Genomic DNA, 23,545 nt, shown 5'->3' on the forward strand with positions numbered 1-23,545 from the left:
AAATGAAATGTTGACTTGGTAAGGTGAGCCATAGGAGCTTGCTTGATCTGGGTACTCCTGTTTGTACTTGAATCTTGTAAAGGAAAAGGGCATAGCAATCATTTCTGTTTCCCTTCTTTATGAAAGTTAAAAGGACTTGCCTATAGCTTTATTGGAAAATTGAAAAGAGATCAGAACTCTGAAAAGAATGTATGCATTTTCACTCCTTTGGCTCCTGTCTTCTAAAGATTTCTCATGCCTTCCCAATTTGTTTACTGAAATGTTTTCTCCTTAAAGGGAGATTTTAGGATTGTAAAGGAAGTAGTATACTGTCTCTAAAAAGAATACTCCGGCCTTTAAAAGCAACATATACCACTTGTTAAGTATTTTGTAGTATTCATATCTGTAGAATGTCCCTCAATGGTTTATATGTGGATGCACATTCTATTATTGGCATTAAATTACTGTCCCTGGTTTGTGGCTTCTAAGATAGTTTTGGGTTGTTTTGCTTGTTTTTATGACAAGTGTTCTGTTTAGGAGATTGGGAATGGTAGATGATCCTATTTGATATTTCTTAAAGACCAGCAGTTCAGTTGTATTTCTTAAATGAGCATTGATTTTCTTTTCTTTTCTCCTGTGTGCGGGTGTGTGTATGTGTATGTGTGCTTGAGTGTGTGTGCGTGTGTGTAGAGACCACAAGCCAACCTTAGGAGCTGTCCACCTTGGTCTTTTGAGACAGTCCCTCCCTGGAACCTGAACTCACCTGGTATGCTGGTGGCCAGCCAGCTCAGTGGTCTTCTGCCTCCTTCCTCAGCACCAGGATGTCGAGCACACGGTGGAGGAGTCAAGAAAGGATTCCTGTGTTTGCTGTCTGGGACTTTCCCTGGTTGTGGCCTGAAAGGCTTAATCAGTAGCTGGCTTCATTGTTTCACACATTGTTGACACTGTCAAGGAAGAGCTGCCTACAGCAAATTTCCCTGCTTCTCCTTAACCTGCCTCCACTGTATCTGGCAAACGCATCGATTTATGACGTTCTGTTGTTTCCCGGTTATACAATGTTGATGCAAATGCTTCCACATTGGGATCCATCACTGAGGGTGACCTGAATCTACTCTCCTGGGCTATGGTCACCCATGATTGAGTGAAAATGAACTATCTCCTGTTTCCTTGGGGGAAAAAAAGAAAGGAACAGTTGTCAAGTGTTCTTTCTGGTTCTAAAAGCATTCTCTTCCCTAATTGCTACCTGTAAGGCTTAAATGTCAGCTCCTGCCAGAAAGAATGTAATTTGGGGGTGTGGCCACCTCTGCTTCTATGCTTTTTAACTTTTCAGTAGTCCATAACTTTTCAATATCCGTGTTGCTAACATTTAAATGAAATAATTATATATTTACATAAAGGAATCGTCCTGGATAGAAAATATATGTTAATTATGAAGCCTTCATTTTATTCTTTAAGCTTTGGAGAGGGTGCAAATAGAATCAAGAGGAAGACATCTTTCCTGTTTTGTTGCTGTGACACAAAGTCGAGCTGTAAGGCTCCATGGCGGCAGATGCTTTCCTCCCAAAGTCTCAGTGTCCTTTCTTGATGATCATGCTTGCTCTACCCAAGTTGCTATGCCTTTAAATAGGAGATTCATGGTGTGTGTGTGTGTGTGTGTGTGTGTGTGTGTGTGTGTGTGTGTGTGTGTGTAAGAGACAGAGAGAGGGAGAGAGAGAGAGGAAGGGAGAGAGGGAGGGAGGGAGGGAAAGAGAGAGAGACAGAGAGAGAGAGAGAGAGAGAGAGAGAGAGAGAGAGAGAGAGAGAGAGAGAGAGAGAGAGGTGTTTACAGGGAATTCATGCCCCAACACATGGTGATCGAGTGGCCACACTTAGGCACTGAAATGCTGTTGAAGGTGTTGTAATGATCAAAACCCAGAAAAATCCCTGCCCTCCAGACACTTCTGTTAGAAAGCAAAAGATGCCTTATATAGGTACTAGATACATGTGATGTGTAATGCATGAGGTGACCCTAAGGCAAGGGGAAATGTTGGTAAGAATCTGGGGGGAGTTGAAATTTTCCTACAGTGTCCAGGGGAAGGATATAACATGAATTGCTAAACAGTCTTATTAATAAAAAACCCAGAGCCAGATATTGGGGTTAAAACCTGAGAGATCAGAGGAATAGGAAAAGCCACGTCAACCTCGCCTTACCAACCCTCAGTCTCCAAAGAGAGCTACTTCCTGTATACCCATGCCTATATGCCTTTCTGTTCTGCATCTCACTTCCTCTTTCCACCCAGCTACATCACTTCCTGTCTGTCTGTACAGACCTTTATGGTTAGTGCTGGGATTAAAGGTGTGTGCCACCACACCTGGCTCTGTTCCCAGTGTGGCCTTGAACTCACAGAGATCCAGGTGGATCTCTGTATCGCGAATGCTAGGATTAAAGGCATGTGTTACCACTGCCTTACTTCCATGTTTACTGTAGTAGTTGGCTTTTTCCTCTGATCCTCAGATAAGCTTTATTGGGGGACACAGATACAATATCACCACAGAAGATTCTTGGTGACACTGGTACCCAGGGCATAGGCCTCAAGGCAATACAAGCAGGCACAGCAGAAGGAAGAGAAGTAATGGCCGTGACACATTTGATGAGATGGAAGGGGGAACAGGTTTGCGGTGTGGTGCAAGGACTTGGGGATGCAGGACAGAGGCTAAAAGTAGTCCCCATAATGCACCAAAACCCCTGGAATTTCCCTTTCACTTACCCAGGCACCCTACCAACTGCCTCTATACCTATTAATTTAATCTTTACTGCAAATGAGTAAACTAATTATTATAACCAAAAGTAGCTCTAGCTCCCCTAAATCACCTAAGGACATCTTGTACCCCCAATCCCTTCCTCTTGGCCACCATCCTGCTCTGTAAGACCTGCAAAGCTTTGACGACAGAGCTGTGACTGTCTCCTGCCCCATATGAGAGGAAAAGGTGGCTGGAGAGTTAGTCATATGCTCTTCCCCACTTCCCATCATCCTTTGTCAGCGAACTTTAGGATGAAAATGTAGTCCAAAGAATTTCACTGGAGTCAGGGAAACCTCACCCTCCGGCAGAGGAAGCTACCTAGCAGGGGAGTCATATTGCTGCTATATTTAGTTGTCAGTCAATGCATTTACTAACCTGTCAGCTGTCTCCCCATTCAGGCCAGCCCAGAGCTTGGGCTTGCCTTACTTATTAAAAAGAACCCTTGCTGGTCCTCAGGTTGTCCTCATATTTCACTCATGTTCCTTATCCCAAGACTTCAGTCCAATCTCCTCCAGAATTGCTGTCGTGTAAGGGAGGACACATCAATGAGGCACCGTGTCCTTGTTCTCAGTGCCTAGCTTCCCAGGGATGGGTGTGATTGCTCTCCAGTTGCTGTGGCCTCTCACTTTGAAAGAGTCATCTTCCATTCATTGCACAAGCTTTAGTTTTCTAGTCTCCATTTGGCTCTCGCCTCCTGATGCACAGAATGGCATGAAGGTCAATGCTTAGAAGGCATGTAGCTCATGTGGTCTGTGCTGACACGAGAGGCACCCGAGGGTCGAGGCACATTTCAGCCCTTGTAGAAGTTTGGGTCTTCTGTTATTGCCAGCCAAAGAATTGCAGAGCATAATCATTTTCTCTACACTCTGAAAGATGGACACATGATTGCTACTGTTGTTTGAATAATTCAGAGAAACTTCAGTTCTTTAGTTTGTAAATATCTAAATGGTGGTAAAGTATGGTCACTGTTGTGAAATAATACTGCATATCTTACTTTTGCTAAAAAGAACTGAGTCTGCATTTTTTTTATTTTATGGAAGGAAACCACATGCAGCAATTGCAGGGTCAGTATCCTCCTGCTTTGAAGAACTCACATCAAGTGAAGGCAGACACCTTCAGTCACATGTATCTTTTTAGCCTGGGGTTTTATCATAATTTATATTTTGATCAAACACTAAATGTATTCTTTTTGAAAAATTATTTTATTTTTAGTTAAGTATATGTCTGCATGAGGGTATTCCCATTTAAGTACAGATGCCTTCAGAGACTAAAAGGGAGGGGACCTAGGATCCCCTGGAATTGGAATGGGTGCTGGGAGCTGAACCCAGATCCTCTGCAAGAGCAGTACACACTCTCAACTGCTGCCCCATCTCTCCAGACTCATTTTTCCTTCAAAGAAAATATACTATAATGTATTCTTACATGAAATTGCCAATTATTAAAATCCATAAACATTTGAAATGATAAAAAATATACATGCACAAATTATGACGATTTTTTAATAACTCAGTATTTGGGAAAATGGAAAACAGGATAAAAATACCTTTAAAGGGTGAGTGAGTTAGGGTTTTTATTGCTCCTGATTAAACACCATGACCTAAAACAACCTGGAGAGGAAAAGTTTATTTCTCTTACACTTCTACATCACAGTCCTTCGTCACTGAAGGAAATCAGGGCAAGAACTGAGGCAGGGCCCTGGAGGAATGCTGCCTACTGGCTTGCTCCTCATGGCTTGCCTTCTTACATAACTGAGGACCACCTACCTGGGAATGGAACCATATACAGTGAGCTGGACCGGCCTTCATCAATCATCAATCAAGAAAGTGCCCCCAAAACTTGCCCAAAGGCCAATCTAGTGGAGGCATTTTCTCAATTGGGGTTCCTTCTTCCCAGATGTCTCTAGCTTGTTTCAAGTTGACATAAAACTAACGAGCACAAAGGAACATATTTTTCCAAAATTAATATCCTTAACACAAATTGTCCCTTTGTGTACAAGCACCACAAGCCAAATTCTCTTTAGTCTTCATATTACATTATCATTAGCCATGTTTTAAAAAACTGGAATATGCCATTCAATTAGGAGGCAATGAAGATCTTTTAAGTATGCAGTTACATACAAAAATCAGAAGAAATTGGTCCCAGAGGCCATAGCACTGGGAATTAGTATTACCTGTGTCCTAAAGACCAAAGATATTTGGGATTTGAGAAGTACTGGCTCCATTTAAAAAAAATGGTGTCTTCTATTACGTTGTTCTGTGTCTCTAACTTTGTGTCGGAACCACGATGTTTTTGTTACTATAACTCTGTAGTATAACTTGAAATCAGGAACGATGGCAATATCAGCGTCATGCTTTTTGCTCAGGACTGCTTTGGGAATATAGGCTCTTTTGTTCTATATTAATTTAACGTTTTCTATTTCTGCAGAGATTGTCATTGGAGTTTTGATGGGAGTGAGAAGGCTGAGAAAAGGGAGGGTGCAGGGGATATGTTCAACATACAATATATACTTGTAGGAACATTGTAATAAAATTATCTGTGAGATGCTGCTGAACAAAGAAAGAACACTACCATCCCACCTGTCCTCTCCCCTGTCCACCACCCATGAGGTCCTTGAGGGGGGGTACTTATCTGGTCATCTCTGCCACTGCTGGTCTTGCACAGACTTCAATATTCACTGGGCTGCTACTGAATGTCAAACTCTAAAGACCAGATTCTTTCCTTGGTCCCATTGACATTTAGGGCTCAGTATTGTGTGTTGGTCAAAGGAGAATATCCTTTACAGTATGAAAGGCTTAACAGCATACCGGGCCCCTTCTCACTAGATCCCGGTATTGACAGTCAGTCACAGCAATCAGAAGTCCAGACATGGTCACATATCCCCAGGGGTGAAATTGCCTTGCTGAAACCACATTTTAAAATGCCTGAGGTTGAGTCTAATTCTTAGGTATTTATTAGGGTAAAACATATGCTATTTTAAAGTCCCTCCCTCTCCTCTAGGTGGCATAGACAGTATGTAAGTCCCCTCCTCTCTAGATGGCATAGACAGTATGTAAGTCCCCCCTCCTCTCTAGATGGCATAGACAGTATGTAAGTCCCCCCCCCAGATGGCATAGACAGTATGTAAGTCCCCCCTCTCTAGATGGCGTAGACAGTATGTAAGTCCCCCCCTCCTCTCTAGATGGTGTAGACAGTATGTAAGTCCCCCTCTCCTCTAGATGGCATAGACAGTATGTAAGTCCCCCCTCCTCTCTAAATGACATAGACAGTATGTAAGTCCCCCCCCTCTCTAGGTGGCATTAGGCAGTATGTAAGTCCCGCCCTCTGTAGGTGGCATAGGCAGTTTGTAAGTCCCCCCTCCTCTCTAGATGGCGTAGACAGTAAGTATGTAAGTCCCCCTCCTCTCTAGATGGCGTAGACAGTATGTAAGTCCTCCCCCTCTAGATGGCATAGACAGTATGTAAGTCCCCTCCTCTCTAGATGGCGTAGACAGTATGTAAGTCCCCCCCTCCTCTCTAGATGGCGTAGACAGTATGTAAGTCCCCCCCCCTAGATGGCATAGACAGTATGTAAGTCCCCCCTCCTCTCTAGATGACATAGACAGTATGTAAGTCCCCCCCCTCCTCTCTAGATGACATAGACAGTATGTAAGTCCCCCCCCCCCCCTCTAGATGGCGTAGACAGTATGTAAGTCCCCCCCCAGATGGCATAGACAGTATGAAAGTCCCCCCTCCTCTCTAGATGACATAGACAGTATGTAAGTCCCCCCCTCCTTTCTAGATGGTGTAGACAGTATGTAATGATGCACACGTTCTTACAGAGGAGGCATTTGAGTAAGAGCCCTCACGACAGTCCTTTTCCCTCTTGCTTAGGAATCATTATGATTCCAGTAAATTGCTCACTAAATTTCATCTGTCGCCCTTGGTCCTGCTCAGATTCAGCTAAAGCCTGCTGAAATTGATTTTTGTGTCAGCTGTACAGCAGAGATTCAGTAAGGACCAGAGAGCTTCCCTTTCATTACTGTCTATTTTTTTTCCTTCTGAATTACTTTAGATTTGGTGGGCCCTAATTATATTCCAGAGATTTCCTGGCTGACATTTCCTTTGTTTTAATGAAAACTTCTGGAGGTTTGAGGACATTGTGGGAGAAGGCTTATTCAGCAGCAGCCATAAGAGTGTCAGGTGGGTCCCCATTTGTGCTTCTGAGTTGGGAACGCTGCGGCCTTCGCTGTCTGACCGCTGTGGGTGCAGAGGCTGCTGCTGCTGCTGCTGCCGCTGCTGCTGCTGCTGCTGCCGCTGCTGTTGCTGCTGTTGCTGCTGTTGCTGCTGCTGCTGCCGCTGCTGCTGGGGGTGACTGAGACACACGGGGTGGACAGCTTCCTCCCAAAGCTCAGCACTGTCTGTCTCTGTGACTGTCATCTGTCCTCCCTAGCCCCCTCCCCTATGCCTCATGGTCACAACCAACACCCCTCCCCCACACAAGGCTGTAAACCTCTGACTGTAGGGGTCACTGTGGGGTGTAAATGGCAAACCTGCGCAGGGCCAGGGAAGAAGACAGCATGAGGGTGTGTATCTCTCCCTGACGGGTCCTCAGTGAAGCCAGTGAGACGATGAACTGTAGCAATGGGGCTTGCTCAAGGCTCCAGGGCTCCTTCAGTTTGTTAGTTAACACTGAGAAGATAAAACAGAAACAAAACCTTTGTAGCAATCCTCCCAGGCCTCACTGCCTGGGCCCGCGTGGTTGTCTCCTCCAAGGGCAGGCCCTTCCCTTGACAGCTTTCTGCTGTGGAGAGTGCCACCTCCAGCTTCTCCCAGGTGAAGCCCATGGTGGGTCACTGATATTTTGACGCACAGTGACAGAGGTCCAGAAGCATTTGGGCTTTAGGGACTCGGGAGAGAACGGTGGTCGCTGTGCAGCTCATGTGTACTCTCACAGGCTGAGCACTGTAGGCTTTCCCTCTCTGCTGTGGACAGGTGACACCAAGAATTCTCTATCTCAGGGGGTTTCTAGCTCTCTGTAATCACCGTATCCTGTTACCTTGAAAACAACTTCTCAGACACTAATTTCACCAGGTGTCTACAAAATGTTCCATCAGACACAGCAGAAATCCAAACCAACCACTGGAAGCCGGCAGCGAGGTCTGAACTTTTAAGTTTCTTTTTTAATTTTGAGATTATAATTATATAATTTCCCCCTTCCCTTTCCTCCCTCCAAACCCTCTCATATATCCCTCCATGCTCGCTTTCAAATTCATGGCCTCTTTTTTTCATTAGCTGTTATTACACACATATATGTACATACATAGGTGCCCTTCAACGGGACCTGCTCAGTCTGTGTAATGTTCCTGGACGCCTGTCTCCAGGGCCGACTGCTTGCTGTTGGAAAACCAGTTGCTGTAGTCTCCTCTAGGGAGACTTGGTCTCCCAGTCCCAGCGTTCTTGGTTGCCTGTACTTCTCCGTGTAGGGCTGATGTCTCATGGGCTTTCTCCCATTCAGTATTGTTGTGAACGTTTAGGTTTTCAAAATTAATATTTAACTGGTAGATATTTTAATATGAATTTTTCATTTTTAAATAACAACTCTTACATGCATTGGACAGCTTCTGTTTTCTGTGAGTCACCACGAGGTCTTTCTTTTCCATATTCCACAAAGCTCCTCTTGGACTGAACTCCAGGTCCCCAATGCCATTTCTGTCCCCCAGGTGCCACTTTTGACTCAGAATAGAAAAGAGGATTGTGTGGGCCTCTCTAGCACTTTGCTTCTTCCTATTCTCATGTGGTCTTCATTTACCATGGTCTCCTATTCCTTGTTCTCTCCCTCTCTGTTGTTGATCCAGCTGGGATCTCCCGCTACCCAAAGCTCTCTTTCCCTCGACCCTCGCCCTTCATTACCCCCACTCATGTCCAGGCTGTTCATGTAGATCTCTTCCATTTCTCCGTCATTGGACGATCCCCGTGTTTTTCTTGGGGTCCTGTTTTCCAGGTAGCCTCCCTGGTGATGTGAGTAGCAGTCCAGTCATCCTTGTTCTACATCTAGAAATCCACAAAGATGCCCCCACAACAGACTGCTGGCAACGGTCGAGATACAGCCCGAACTGACCTACTCTGGTGATGGGATGGCCAAACACCCTAATTGTCATGCTAGAAACCCCATCCAACTATTGAGGGATCTGGATGCAGAGATCCATGACTAGGCCCCAGGTGGATCTCTGGGAGTCCAATTAGCGAGAATGAGGAGGGTTTATATGAGCGAGAATTGTTGAGACCAAGATTGGATAAAGCACAGGGACAAATAGCCAAACAAATGGAAACACATGAACTATGAACCAATAGCTGAGGGGTCACCAACTGGATCAGGCCCTCTGAATGGGTGAGACAGTTGATTGGCTTGATCTGTTTGGGAGGCATCCAGGCAGTGGGACCGGGTCCTGTGCTCATTGCATGAGTTGGCTGTTTAAAACCTGGGGCCTATGCAGGATCGCTTGGCTCGGCCTGGGAGGAGGGGACTAGACCTACCTGGACTGAGTCTACCAGGTTGATCTCAGTCCGCAGGGGAGGCTTTGCCCTGGAGGAGGTGGGAATGGGGGGTGGGCTGGGGGGAAGGTGAGGGGGGCCATAGAGGGGAGAACAAGGGAATCCATGGCTGATATGTAGAACTGAATTGTATTGCAAAATAAAAATACAAATTTAAAAAAAAAAGAAAAGAGGATTGTGTGGTGGTGGGGCGGGGAGGAAGGGAGCCGGAGTTGTCCAGAGCATTGTCTGTCCTTATCTTTTGAACTCCACCTCGAGGGGCTGAGTTCTCCCGGAGGGAGCAGAGGAGGATTACAGATGGGTGGCGCCATTCCATGGGTTGAATTAGACAGAGGCCAGGAAAGCGCTTGATTCTTCACTCATTTGGGGGGATGGGCAGGAGGTGACTGGGAGTGTGTTCTTGGCTTGAGGCCAGGGCCCAGAGAGGGCTTCTGCTGCCTTCCACGTTCTCCTCACCCCTCAGCTTGTCTGCCTTGTGGCTGCTGTCGCTTCAGCTGGGCACACCATTCCTGGGCACAGACATTAGGCTCCCTGCCACAGAATCTGCATACATTAACCATTGTCTGCAAAAAAAAAATCGTGACGGATTTGCTTCCCTTGAAGCATCCATTTTGATTTATAAACTGAGCCATGCTGGCAGCCACAAAACTGAGATGTCCTAGTTTCCAACAAAGAGAAGGGAGGTAGTGTTTTGTTTCCTACCAGGAGTCTGTAAGAAAGCCTAGGCTCTCAGTGGGCCCAGCCCTGAATAGTCTTAAAACCTTGGAGAAGCTGGGCAGAGGATTGGTGGTGTGTGGTGCTGAGGGAGAGGGCAGTCTCATAGTGGCAGTTCTGGGCTAGGGCTTTGTTGACTGTCCCACAGGCTGGGAACCATCAGGAGCCAGGTCACAGTTCTGCAGATTTGCCAAGCAGAGCTTTTCAAGTCACCAGTGAGTGTCACATGACAAGCGAAGAAGCAGTGGTTGTCTTTGACCTGGAGAAACCCTGATAGTAGATGCTGTGCCAAGAATGTTCCATGAGCATTTGTGATTTTAAGGTTCTTTGGAACCATTCCATAGAATTCACTTGCATAACTCCCCTCCCTCAAGGCATATTTCCACTCCAGGATTTCTTTATTTTTATTTCTATGTGGATAGGTATTTGGGGCTATGTACCATGGGCATACAGTGGCCCTGAAAGCCAGAAGAGAGCATCAGATCGCCTGGAACTGGAATTATAGATGGTTGTGAACCATCTTGTGGGTGCTGGGAATTGATCCAAGTCCTCTGGAAGAGCATCCAGTGCTCTTAACCACGGAACCATCTCCAGCCCTCTAACAGCATGTTTCCATCTAAGGACAATAGTATTCCTGAGGAGAATGCCCTGACATCTTGAGGATGGGACTGACATGTGTCATAACTAAGCCTTCATCTTAACTGGGAGTGGGGGCTGGGGTGTGCCCTTGTCCTCCTTGTGATGTGCAGAGGTGAAGCTGAATAGATCATTTCTACTTCCCCGAGATCTGCAGAGGGTTCCTGTGGTCTCTCTGGAGAGTTGAAAAGAGCTTCACTTAAATTCATTTTTACCTCTCTTCAAGCAAAGCAATCACATTCACTGCCTGAAGCCTCTCCCAGTCATCCAGTCCCATACAGTTTGCTGCGAGACAGAAATAGAGGGGACCCAAGGAGACTGATGTGGAGTGTGAACGGTCCCAAGAATGGAAACACAATCGTCACATCTCGCATCTCCATCTAATGTGCTAGTTATCGAATATCGGCTGAGTCCCTTCTCCATCGCACCTGTAGAAGGCTTGGAGGAAATCTGTACCTAGTTGGTTCTCGGGTCCTTTATCTCTAGCCTTCTGCATATCTCTGGGCTCTCTCTCCATCCCTCTCGTTCTAACACTTCCACCCTGGTCCAAATTGTCATCATCTTTCAATTGTCTCCAGACAGGAGCATGACCCTGGGTGGGGTACCCCCTTCAGCTAAGGGCGGTTTTAGAGTGTGTGTGCTGGAGCTGAGAGCTTTCTGGAGCTTCCGTTTGTGGTGCAGACTCGAGGTCAGCTGTTCTCAACCTGTAGGTCACAAGCCCTTGGGGGGTCAAATGACCCTTTCACACGGGTCACATATCAAATGCCTTGCATATCAAATATTTACATTAGGATTCATAACAATAGAAAAAAATGCATTTATGAAGTAACAATGAAAATAATTTTATGGTTGGGGGTCACCACAACATGAGGAACTATATTAAAGGGTCACAGCACTAGGAAGGCTGAGAACCACTGCTCTAGATGGTATACTGTGGCACCAGTGACTGATGGACAGATGGACAGATGTAGATAAATTTAACCAGAATTGATCTATGAGACAACACTTGCCTTACTATGTGTTCTACACTCTTATCTCTTCTCTTTTTTGGTGGTTAGTATGGACCTAGGGCCTTGTGCATCCTGGGAAAGTGTTCTACCACTGAGCAACACTCTCAGCCCTTCTATTGGTTTGATTTGATTTGTTTTCATTATTCTGGAAATGCGTATTTGAAAAAAAGAAAAGATCACAGCACTGGCTGGGGTCAGCAGGGGTTAGCACAGAATGCTGTGGAAATACAAAGGCGGCACATTCATTTGCAGCTAGGGAATCGAAGATGCTTTCCTTCATAGAAGGGAATTGTCTTGAAGGTAATTCAGAAGAGAAGGAGCCACTCTGCTGTGTGAAGCCTTGGATGGGAGGGTGCGATGCGCTGAGATTGGCTGATCTGGCATGTGTGCCTCATTGGGGAAAAATGTATTTTGGTGACCTAGAAATGAAAGCCCTCTCTTCCAGGCTAGCCTCAGGCTAGCAGCTCCACAGCTGGCTTGCTGGTCTTCAGAAAACAGCACCACAGAGGTGATGCCTCAGCAGCCGTTTCTGAGGAAACGGCTCTTTTCTCCTGCATTCATTTTCGGGAGGAGACAAAGGGAAGCCTAAGCATGCTTGAGTGGGTCACGTTTTGTCTTGGTATTGAATTATTTTGTACGGAACAAGAATCAGCATAGTTCTTTACATCAAAGTGACACAGAAGAAAGGGACAAGAGTGGATCTGTGAATGTCTGATGGACCCACAGGCCTCAGCGCCTGTGATCTCCAAACACCTGCGTGTGTGTGTGTGTGTGTGTGTGTGTGTGTGTGTAAGGCCAAGGTCCATGCTACATTTCTCCCTCCATAGCTCTTCATATCTTTTGACACAGGGTCTTTCCCTGAACGTGGAGTTCATTGATTCGATTGTCTGGCTGGTCAACAACTGCAGGCACCACTTGTCTTTGCTGTCCTGTAAACCCAGTGCCAGGGTTAGAGATGTGCGCTGCTGGGCCTGGTATCCTCTGGGGGTGCCTGGGTCCAGTGTGCTGGGGTGCCTGGTAACCTTTGTGGGTGCCTGGGTCCAGTGCGCTGGGGTGCCTGGTATCCTTTGTGTGGATGACTGGATTCAAACTCAGATCTTGTGTTCATGCTGCAGGCTCCTAGCTTTCCCAGAAGTCCTTCTTCATCGTTTCTTGATAGACTTTTTCTACACCTTTTTTCTTTAGCACTAAGATTTTGGTTGTTTTTTTTTTCTTCTAGATTTTAGTCTGTTTACTAACTTTTGTTACTGTTAAATATCTCAGTAGGAAACAAAACACTTCATGCTTTTATTCAGAAATGACTCAGTAGTTGCAATCCGACATCTCTATTTTTTGTGAAGAATTTTATTTAACTCTTGCCTCCATTTAGAAGACTGTTTTCATTTCATAGAAATCTAATTTTTAATTTTTTATTGGACTTACAAATTAGATTCAAATTCAAATGATGTCTATATTTTTATTTTTAATTACTCTTAAGAGTAGAAATAAATTAAAATAGTGATAGGAGTGTGGAAATTTCACTTAATTATTCCCTGTGGAAGTAAGATCAGTCTTTGTTATCCTGACTCCAAATTTTTAGATCATTAAAAAAAGAAATATATTTGAAGCAGAGATGAACAGATCAATGTTGAACTCATGTGAAATGATTTTTTAAAAACCTCGTGTGATCCAAGCATATAGCACTTGTGATATAGAGGCAGGAAGATCATGAATTCAAGGTATGCTTGGCTCTATAATGAATTCAAGTTCAGCCTGAGCTACCCAAGATTGTCTCAAAAGGGAAACAAGGGGTTGGGGAGATGGCTTCAGGAGTAAGGCGCTGCCTGCATGCAACAGGACCTGAGTTTAAGTCAACACACTGTAAACCTAGTGCTCCCGTAGTGAGATGGAAATGGAGACAGGAGCAGGAGAACCCTGCAAGCCCATAGACCCACTAGCCTGGCACACGAAGAAACAAGCAAAGAAGAGATGCTGTCTCAAACAAGGCAGAGAAGGTGAGGACCAACACCTGAGATTGTTCACACACACATACACACACTCATACATATACACACATACGTGCACATACATGTACACACACATACACACATATACATACATATACACACATACTCACATATACATACATATACATATACTCATAAACACATACATAAGCACACACTCATGCACACCGTATATATATATATATATATATATATGCAATATTTAAGAAAACAAAACAAAAATCATTTTCAAATTTCAACAGTAAGGATTTGTACCCCAGGTCCTGAGTAGCAGAAATGAGATAGAGAACACTATATCCTGATATATGGGTCTCATTAGCTGTGAGATTTGGGCCTCATCCCTAAAAGAATAGGATTGTTTGGATACATTATGGGGCTGTTCTTATTAATTTACTCTTGTTTTTATGATGTGGCTTCTTTGAAAACTGTCTCCATCCTAACTGTGCCTCAGGTTTTTAATGATTTTGAAGTCAGCTGACTGCTCACCATTCCTCAAAGGTCTGCCTTAATCTGGATGGTAACCAGCTTTGACATCTTCCAGTGATGTGAAAGGCAGCTCATGCTGAGCAGGGTCCTCCCTGGTCCTTTGTGGTCCTTCGTGACCATCAGAGTTTGACAGCTCGGCAGCCTCCCTGCTCCAGCGTGAGGATTCTCTGCCTGGGCCTGAGCCGAGGCTGGTCATTGTTCCATTTGCAGAATCTCACTCACGCCCAACCTGCTTCTTAAGGTGGCATCAGCCATGTGTCAGCTCCATCAAAAGCCATCCTTTCAGCTTGAAAGTGAAATTCAAAGTGAATGTAGAGCTGTTGTTTTATTGTCTACATTCATAGAGAACACTAAATGAATGAAGCCACAAAAAATCATATACCCTTAATTTTTAAAATAGCAGGTATTTTATTGATTTCAAACCAAGAATTTGCCAGTGCCTTCTGTGTGAAATCTAACAGGGTTGATTTTCTCCTCTGTTCTCTGGCCTTAGGCCAGCACCACACTGTCGAGTAACTCTATTCTGTCCCAGCTGCTGCTCTTTAATTAGACGTTGGGATACCCTTGTAACAAATTATTCACTCAAAGAAGATTCTGTGCTTCCGAAGGAGTTAAAAACCTTGTGTGTAGTGTCTCAGATTCTATGTTGGCAGAAGTACCGCATAGATCTCCATGGGGAGAAAGGGACTCAGAATCTGTCTAGACGTGGATGGTCAAGGTCCTGAGCAGAGGAGATCCCATGAAGGTCTGATATCAGAGATGATGCTGCAAATGATGCCAGAGAGGAGAGAAAGGAAAAAAGAGACAGAAGGGAGATTGTTGATACAGTCGGCACCAAGCAATCGTGGAAACAGGATGTGTTCCTTGGTAGCGGTGAGGTGAGGATTGATTGAGAGGGAGAGAAGTGATACTTTAATTAAATTTAGAAAAAAACTAGACATATTGCAGGATCAAGAAGGCAAAGACCTAGAAGAGAGACCATTCCAGGGGCTGGAAACAATAGTGTTTAGAGAACTTCAAACAGTTGGACCACAAAGTCAGAGCCAGTGGACTTCTATCAAGCTGATTTGCACAAAGGAGGCCAGTCCTTGGAGAGTGCTATTAGCCACTTGCAAGGATTGCCTTTGCAGAGCCCAAGGGGACCATTCAGAGAATTCTAACACAGATGAGTTGGATGATATCAAATTAACTCCCTGTGTTTGTCTTCAGGTGTCTTTCAGCTTTTAGAGGAGAAACATTGTTCTAGATGTGGTCGACAGTCTTTCAAGCTAGCTGTGGCTCTCTCCCTGAAGACAGTAGTGCAGCATCACAGTATTCCTCAGACCTCCAGGACTCTGACAGCTATCTGGGCCACATCAAGAGAGTGCTGTGGCTGCTGCATCTTCATGTGACCTTGACTGTTCCAACTCAGAAATTAAGAGTCCCCAGCCATGCGTGCTGAGCCCCAGTAGCACTGCTCCCCTCTGTCATTGTGGAAGTAAATTTTCAGATGCTCCCGGGGCTGAAGAGTTGAAAGTGGTCCCTGTCCCCTTTCCCATCACCAAGTGTTGGCTCCACACATTTACCAGTGCCCAGCTGACAATGGTCGTTGTAGCCAGTTGATTTTGTTGATACTGTTTTTTCAGTCATGAGGATTGACCCTAAAACCTTGTGTATGCTGGGCTTGTACTCTACCACTAAGCCATATTCCTAGCCCAACATGCAGAATGTTTTAAGAACTGAAAGTAAGTCTCTTCAGTTCCTATTTACTGAGATTTCCTCATCCCCTCCATCCAGATTGGTCTGTACTTGTGCGTGAATCTGCCGCTCACACAAGCCCTGGTCTAGTGCTTTTGATAGAAAGAAAATTGGATTGTCTAACATTCCCATTTCATTTACTTGATGATCCCCTGTGAAAATGAGTAAAAAAGATGACATAACAGGGAATGTTTTTAAAAAACAAATACTAACTAGAATTAGGTCTTTAAAACATTTCTATTGTCTATCTATGTTTTTGTCTGTCTGGTTTCTGGCATACTGGAATATTGATCTAGCCATTGATCTTTATGTGATTGGAATGGAAAACTAACATTGTTCATCACAACTAAATCTTGTTTTGTTTTGTTTTTTTTTTTTCTTACAGGGTCGTCATGTCAAAACAGGACAGCTTGCAGCCATCAAGGTTATGGATGTCACAGGGGTAAGGCATTTTTATCATATCATCTCATTAGCTATATGGTTGTAACAAAGAAGTGAGTGACAGAACAATAAAATTTGCCAGAAAAGTGATCTTCCTAAATATTCCAGATCCTTTCCCGTTTGTGATTCGTGTGAAGAAATACGAATCTCCACAGCCAACTGAGCAGGCCACGAATAAATCACTGCGGCTAAATCCAGTACTACACACTGCCTTAGGCTGTTAGACTGGAGAATGTGTGCCAATAATTTACATAAACATAACCACGGACATTTGCATTTGAAGGCAAAGCAAGGATTCCAAAGCATTAAAATTATAACCCTGCATTACAAAGAAGAGATGGGCCTTAACTGTTTCCCTAAAGGGCTGCCCAACACTGAAGTAGAGGAGATCTTGGATAGTTATAAAATCCTCATACTACACTTAATATGAACATTTTCTAAAATAAAATGTTTTTGACCAGATAATCACCTGCAAATTCCTATTTATTAAAGAACAACTCTAAACCAAACTTCTGCGTGGATGAACAAACAATCTAATATTCCTTTAGACTTTACATTAAATACAATCAAATGCTTTCAGTACTTTTGCTTGGTCTAATTTAAAATATTTTAATGACTTTTCAAGATTGTAGAACGGAAATCAGATTTTAAAGGATTCATGGGACATCAAAACATGTTATTAATTTTCTATTGTTCTGGGAATTTTTCCAAGATGTCTGTCGTTTTATGTTGTACATAAAAGCTAAAAGACCAGAGTCTCTGTTTGGCCAGAAGTAAAATACTGAATATAAACAGACATCAAGTGAAGGAGTCACACAAAGATACCAATAACCAAGAAACAGACTTTAAAAAGAAAAAGGGCACACTGTCTGCACATTAGCTGTGAAGCCCCCTTTAGACGATCTGTTAACTTTGGTAAATATGTGTTGGAAGGCTCTTCAGAAAACCTGTCACCAATATCCATACATATCAAACATAGTATTAATTATTTGTTTACTCATTCTTTATTATTGATCTAAACTTCTCTCTAAATTACTCTTTTCAGTTTAATGAACTATAGGAACAAGATTTTCCTTTTATTACCAGTTGACTGACACTAAAATGTTTATTACTAGTTGTGTGCTTTTGTGTTTCTTTTTACTGTCCTTGGTACATTTTTTCAATTTCAGTGTTGTAAACTAATTCAAATATTTGACCTCAGTTAGTTTATTAAGTCACCTGACTAAGAAATGCGCATGGATTATCTAAATTAAAGTTATGTTCTGCCACTTGAAACAGAGGGTTAAGCATGATAAAAAAAAGTGTCTTTTTCCATCATGTTAAAAAGAATGCTTAGTGTTAATTATGAAGCTGATAAAAATCTAGAATCTCTGGAGAGACAGGCCTCTGAGCATGCCTGTGGGGGGAGGTGTCTTGATTGTATTAGTGGAGATGAAAAGACTTGCCCACTCTGGGTGGTACTATTCCCCTGGCTGGGATCCTGGACTGTGTAATAGAGAAAGAGAACTGAGCAGCAGCTGAATCCATCACTTTCTGGTCCTGATGGTGGATATCATGTGACCAGCTGCTCCAGACTCCAGCCACCATTACTTTCCTCCTGTGGTGGGCTGACCCCTTGAACTGTGACCATGATTAAACCCTTCTCCCTTAATTTGCTTTTATCGGAGTATTCATCACAGCAACCAGCAGAGAAATGAAGACAAGAGTGTCAGGGTGCCCTGCAGCAGTGTGGTGAGACAGAGGATGCTTATCCATCCTCTGCTCTGTCACTTTACCTCACAGCCTCCCTGCCTGTGAGGGTCACTTTGGAGTTCGGTGTAATCATGGATTTTATTCACCACTAAATTAAAAGAGGACACTCAAGTGGGGAGTAGGGATGGGGGAGTGAGTGTGGGAGGAGTTAAGGGAGAAATTGGGGCAAATATAATCAAAATGTCTTGTGTAAAATTCTCAATAATTAACTTAATTGTTTTTTAAAAGAAGAAAAAAATAGGACCTAAGGGGATCCAGAAGGAATGGGAGGGAAGATGTGTAGGCTGTATATAATCTAAATCTGTATACTTATAAGAAATCACCAGAAAAGAAAAAAAATGTAGCTGCTATAAGTCAGAAGTAAAGGAGTGGATATTGGAATAGTGAATTAGCAGGATATGACACACAACTCAAAATCTGGTATTGTGAGCCTCTATTTATAAGCTTATACTAAATGTATAAGCCTTTTACAAAGCCCCAACTACAAAACAAATCAGATTTTGTTTAGCAGATTTGCTGTTATCCTTGGATTGAGTCACACTTCTGCACAATAAGATGTGCTTGGTGTCTTAGTGACTAATGGCTGTGGTGAACCAAGGTGGCCACACTGTGGACTGAGTTCTGTTGTGTGTCTCTGTGACAGCTGAGTTTCACTGACGTCACGGCCGGGGGTACATAAAGCTGTTTATTGATGTGAAAGTGGGACTTGAGGACAATAAATATCACTCTTCTAGTTCCTGGTTTTCCAGGTGAGGTTTTAAATTATTCCAAGAACAACTGTTAGTACTCCTGGCTACCTTGCTTGCAGTCAAAAAATGTTACTCAATTATATAGCCTGGTAATGCATTTTATATATATATAAAAAGGATTAAGGAATATCGGCTAGCTTTTCTCACTGGGTTTCTGTTGGCAAGCAAACCCTTTGAAAAATTATTTGACAGCTTTTCTCTCAATTGCCCCAAGGCTGATAGACAGAGAATGCCATTCTACATGTTTCAAAATGCCAGCCTGTTACATAAAACAGGCACTTTATGGTATATGAGTTCTGTTCTCTTGGAGAACCCATTTTCAGAAGAGCTGGATGCAGTTCTGTGATTTAGTCACAGCTTTGACTCTTACTTAACCACTGGCCCTCGACAAAGGCAGATGTGGTGTACAGCAGGAGATGGGTTTATTGCTGCCCTGCTGTCTGAGGCAGGAGCCAATGAGCTTTGCGTCGTCGTCACGTCCCTGCCCGTCACAGTCCTCAACAGCTTTCCTGTTAAACTCTGTGATGTTCCCTTTAGAAAGCAATTGATCCTATTCTGTCACGTTGTCTTTTGTGTGTTGGGGAATCCGGTGCAAGTGCTTCTCATCAATTATTTTAATTGTGCTCATTATGGCTGTTCTGTTCAAAGCTGAGATGAGTTCTCACGGGTCATCTTTGTTGATTGTCCCGTGACCTACTGCAAGGCGACCGCAGTTCATTGCAATGGAACCGATGAGGACAGAAGCCAGAAATTCATTTTCATATTCTTGCTTAGTCTATATTGCTTCCTTTTATAGAAAACGGTCACAAAGAGGGCCTAATGCAGAGCCTGCATCCTTCCAGTGTTAGTGCTGAGACACCCCAACATTGGCCGCATTGGCTTCAGAATTCCTGCCTACACTCCATCTTGGTCTTCAGAGTCCTTGTAGGTTCCTAAATCATTATGAACATTCTCCCATTCATTGCCTTGTGAGAATTCCTTCACCACTGCATTTGAAACTCCAAATTCACCTACAGGAGCTAAGCGGACCTAGACCCATTAAAGTGGTATTTGTCAAAGTGCCAACAAGTGGCCCCTCAGTAGTTTTGGGGTGTCACAAAACATGCAGATTCCCAGGCCTGCTGTAGAATCCCTGCTGGTTCTCCCCTTTCTCCAAATTCCTTAGGAGAAGTACTAGGGCTGGAACCATAGCTCAGCAGTTAAGAGTCTATAGTGCTCTTCCAGAGGACCCAAGTTTGGTTCCTTGTACTCACATTATGGACAACTCACAGCTGCCTGTGACACCAGCTCCGGGGACATCCCATGTCTCTGACCTTCGTGGGTACCTGCATTCACATACAAGTACCCACATGAAGACACACATCATGCTTGTCATTAAAATATAAAATAGCTCTTTAAAAAGAGAGAAAGATGCCACATTACCAAAGGTACGGCTTTCCTTTCCTGGCATTTTGTATCTACCTTTTTCTGGCCCCAGGTGTGATGAGACTGGGGGTCTTTGATTATAAATGTTCCCCACTTTCAAGTCAAAACTATTGGTGTAAATTAATCCCTTTATGGTTACAGCCTAAACTGCATCTAAGATGTAATGAAATAATAACCATTTCTAAACTTTCACCTTTATGCTGACCAATCATGGTTTCATTAATCAAGGCATTTTGAGTTTTATTATTGTTCCCGTTGACACTAAAGGGAACTGGAAAAAGGACTTTACTAGCTTGTGTATATTTAAAACACACACACACACACACACACACACACACACACACACACACACACACACACAACTCAGCAAGGTCCAGAAACACATGCGGCAGGTGGCATGATGGGAGTTCTGTCTCTGGACTCTACTTTCTGCTCTGACTTCCTCTTCAGCAGGACTCCACTGCTGGAGTGAGTATGTGTGACCTGTCTTGAATCAAGAATCTCAGTCTCTAGATCTTTCCAGTTACATCTGGGTTGAAAACCTGACTTGAACGTACCACAGGGAAGGCTGATTCTCAAAGGGGAGTCAGAGCTAGTGGAGAAGAAGCAAGGATGATGTCAGATAGACAAAACAGGGGAATGCACATCCAACCATCATGCTCACGTCATCCATCATGTCTTATTCTGGCATCAGAGTGAGGATGTTCAGACTTATTTGGTCCTTAAATGTTCTTCTAGTTACATTTTTATATTCCAGCCCCAAATAAATAATACTGGAAGCTAACACTGATGCAAATTTTCCCAAATTGCTTTAAATGCTGTGTGTATGGATAAATATATACATATATATGTGTGTGTATTCATATATTCTCATATATAGATATATATTTGATTCCCTCAATAACTTAAAAAATGGGTTAATTTGTCCCATTTCAGAGATGTGGAACCCAAGCATATTAAGTACCTTGCTCAATGTAGCATGGTTATTAAAATGATATGCAGTTTAATACCATCCTTTATTTATACCCTTTTGACTTTATAGCTATAGGTCCACAATTAATGTAGAAAGATATTTACTGTTTAATTTAGAGTGAATTCGTTCCCTCACTGGTATATTTAACAAACATCCACTACTACATTATGACAGGTCCCGAACATTATAAGGTGAAAACTTGGGCATTCATTTGAAGAGGACCTCGTGGTAGCATAACCTTACTCCAAATGTGTACAAACAAAGTTCTTATAAAATTGATAAATGAAGTTATCTGTCATGTTTGAGGGGTCAGTCATCGGAACCTAACCCCGGGTTGTCAAACAGGCACTGATTCCCAGCCAAGGATGCAAAGTGTGCGCAGGGCTGAGGCCGAGTGTTCTGGAAATTGTGAGGTCAAGTTTTGATGTTTAGAAATACCAAGAAGAGATTGATACAAGATAAATCTGGACAGGGTCTCAAGAGGTGCTCAATGTTTAGAAGTACATGCTCCTCTTGGACCCACATTTGGTTCCCAGCACTCATGCTGGGCAGCTCTCAGCTGACTGTAATGCCAGGTCTAGCAGATCTACTCTGAGAGCATCTACACACACACACACACACACACACACACACACACACACACACACATACACACACACACACACGCATGCACACATATACACTTGCACGTGCACATGCATACACACACATACACACACACATGCACACATACATGCAGGCATGCACATGTGCATGCACATACACAATTTAAAATTAAAAATATAACAAGATAAATAGGGACAAATTGGTTCAGTTCATGAGTGAATTAAATACTAAGACAAGGGCTTTAAAGGTTTTCAAGGTTTTTTTTTTTCTTCTTCTTCCCAATACACTGCTTCAATCAAATTGTCCTGAGGAAAACTCAACGTATACATGAGTTAAAAGAGGTTTTCTCTTGTTAAACATTGAGTTGAGAAGCCCTTAAGTCTTTACCTCTTTTCCAAAATAATGCCAGAGCCTCCTCAAAGAGCAGAGCATGTCAACAGCAGGGAACTGTGCTTCACCACCCACAGGATCTCCAAAAGCCCAGCTTCCTGGAGTTCCCACCTCCGCCTCTATTGTAGATGCAGTCTGTGGCCAGCTCCATCTGTTTTAGAAGGCTACCATAGAGGCTTTCCCCCATAGTCCCAGTAGAATGCTTTGCACATTGTCAAAGGGCCCAGGGAATGTTTGCTGAAATGACCAAAAAGTAAAATAAAAATCCATCTTAGGTTGTTGAGTAGAGTCAAGGAGACATGCTATCCCAAATACATTTAGTTCTTTGTTCCCAAAGTGGGGACATTCTATAGAGTGATTAGTGGCCTAACACACACTAATAATATATTAAGCACAATGGCCCAGAGCAAAATAAAATGTCTAACACTGGGTGCTTGCTTTGAGCCAAACACCTCCATTCTTAATACACAAAACTGGAAAAAAAATCCCCCAGAGGGATATTGTTATTATATTCATTTGACAAATAAGGAATTGAAACTGTAAGGCTTAAGTAAGTTACCCAAACTCAACAGATAATAAAAGGCAGAGGTGACAATGAATCCAGGGTGTACCCCCATTTCCCATAGCTATCTTATAGGATGGGAGGCAGAGGGGTAGTACCAGTGCATTGCCTTCAGAATCAGGGGTTTCCTCTATTAGGTGAGTATACAGATGTCTCAAGCTTGGCTTGAGGCTAAAATAGTATATAATGTGCAGTGCATGATACGTATTCCATCCTTGAACATGATTGTAATTAGTCCTGGTGAGAACTTACTGAACAAGACAGGGTTAAATAAGCATGGAAAGTGTTTTGGAGTGTGCCCTGGAATGTTGTACTTGTCCTGTAGTAACCTGTCCTGTGATCTACATGCCACACTTGAGTTAGTCAACATGTGTGACTACCTTGTGCTCAGCCCTAGCTTGGTCACCTAAGTTGCTGGGTTGTTAGTCTCACTGTGTATAAATAGTATGCCTCTTTCCAAAGTTAAGCACCACGATGGGATCTGATCCAAGAAAAACAGCAAGGCCACATTCCAGAAACCGAACACCAAGACTACCCACTCATGAGAAAGGTTGTCAGTACTGGGTGATTGACAGGGACACAACCTTCCAAAATCTTAATATTCCAGCACCCTCAAGAGACTCAACACTTCAGCAGTAACTTTAGTCACAGGGTCAGTTCGCTTTTAAGACATGTACAAAATATTCTAGAGGAAACCGCCCGGACAGTAGGAAATGCCCTTGATAAAACGGCAGCCGTGTGAGAGTCACGGTAGGAGAAAGCCTTGGT

At 43.4% G+C, this 23,545-nt stretch overlaps 1 protein-coding gene across 6 annotated transcripts in view; it reads left to right on the forward strand.

The window, feature by feature from the left end:
* Tnik (TRAF2 and NCK interacting kinase) overlaps positions 1 to 23,545 on the forward strand; it is a 419,460-nt gene that overhangs the window by 233,028 nt on the left and 162,887 nt on the right. For all 6 annotated transcript variants that reach the window (XM_052730805.1, XM_052730807.1, XM_052730801.1 and 3 more), the window contains exon 3: positions 16,265 to 16,321. In XM_052730805.1, the coding sequence (XP_052586765.1) occupies positions 16,265 to 16,321 (57 nt within the window). The remainder of the gene's footprint in view (positions 1 to 16,264; positions 16,322 to 23,545) is intronic.

This window comes from Peromyscus californicus, unplaced genomic scaffold (assembly GCF_007827085.1).
Source record: "Peromyscus californicus insignis strain IS unplaced genomic scaffold, ASM782708v3 Scaffold_9__1_contigs__length_137607984, whole genome shotgun sequence".
NCBI classification, from domain to species: Eukaryota; Metazoa; Chordata; class Mammalia; order Rodentia; family Cricetidae; genus Peromyscus; species Peromyscus californicus.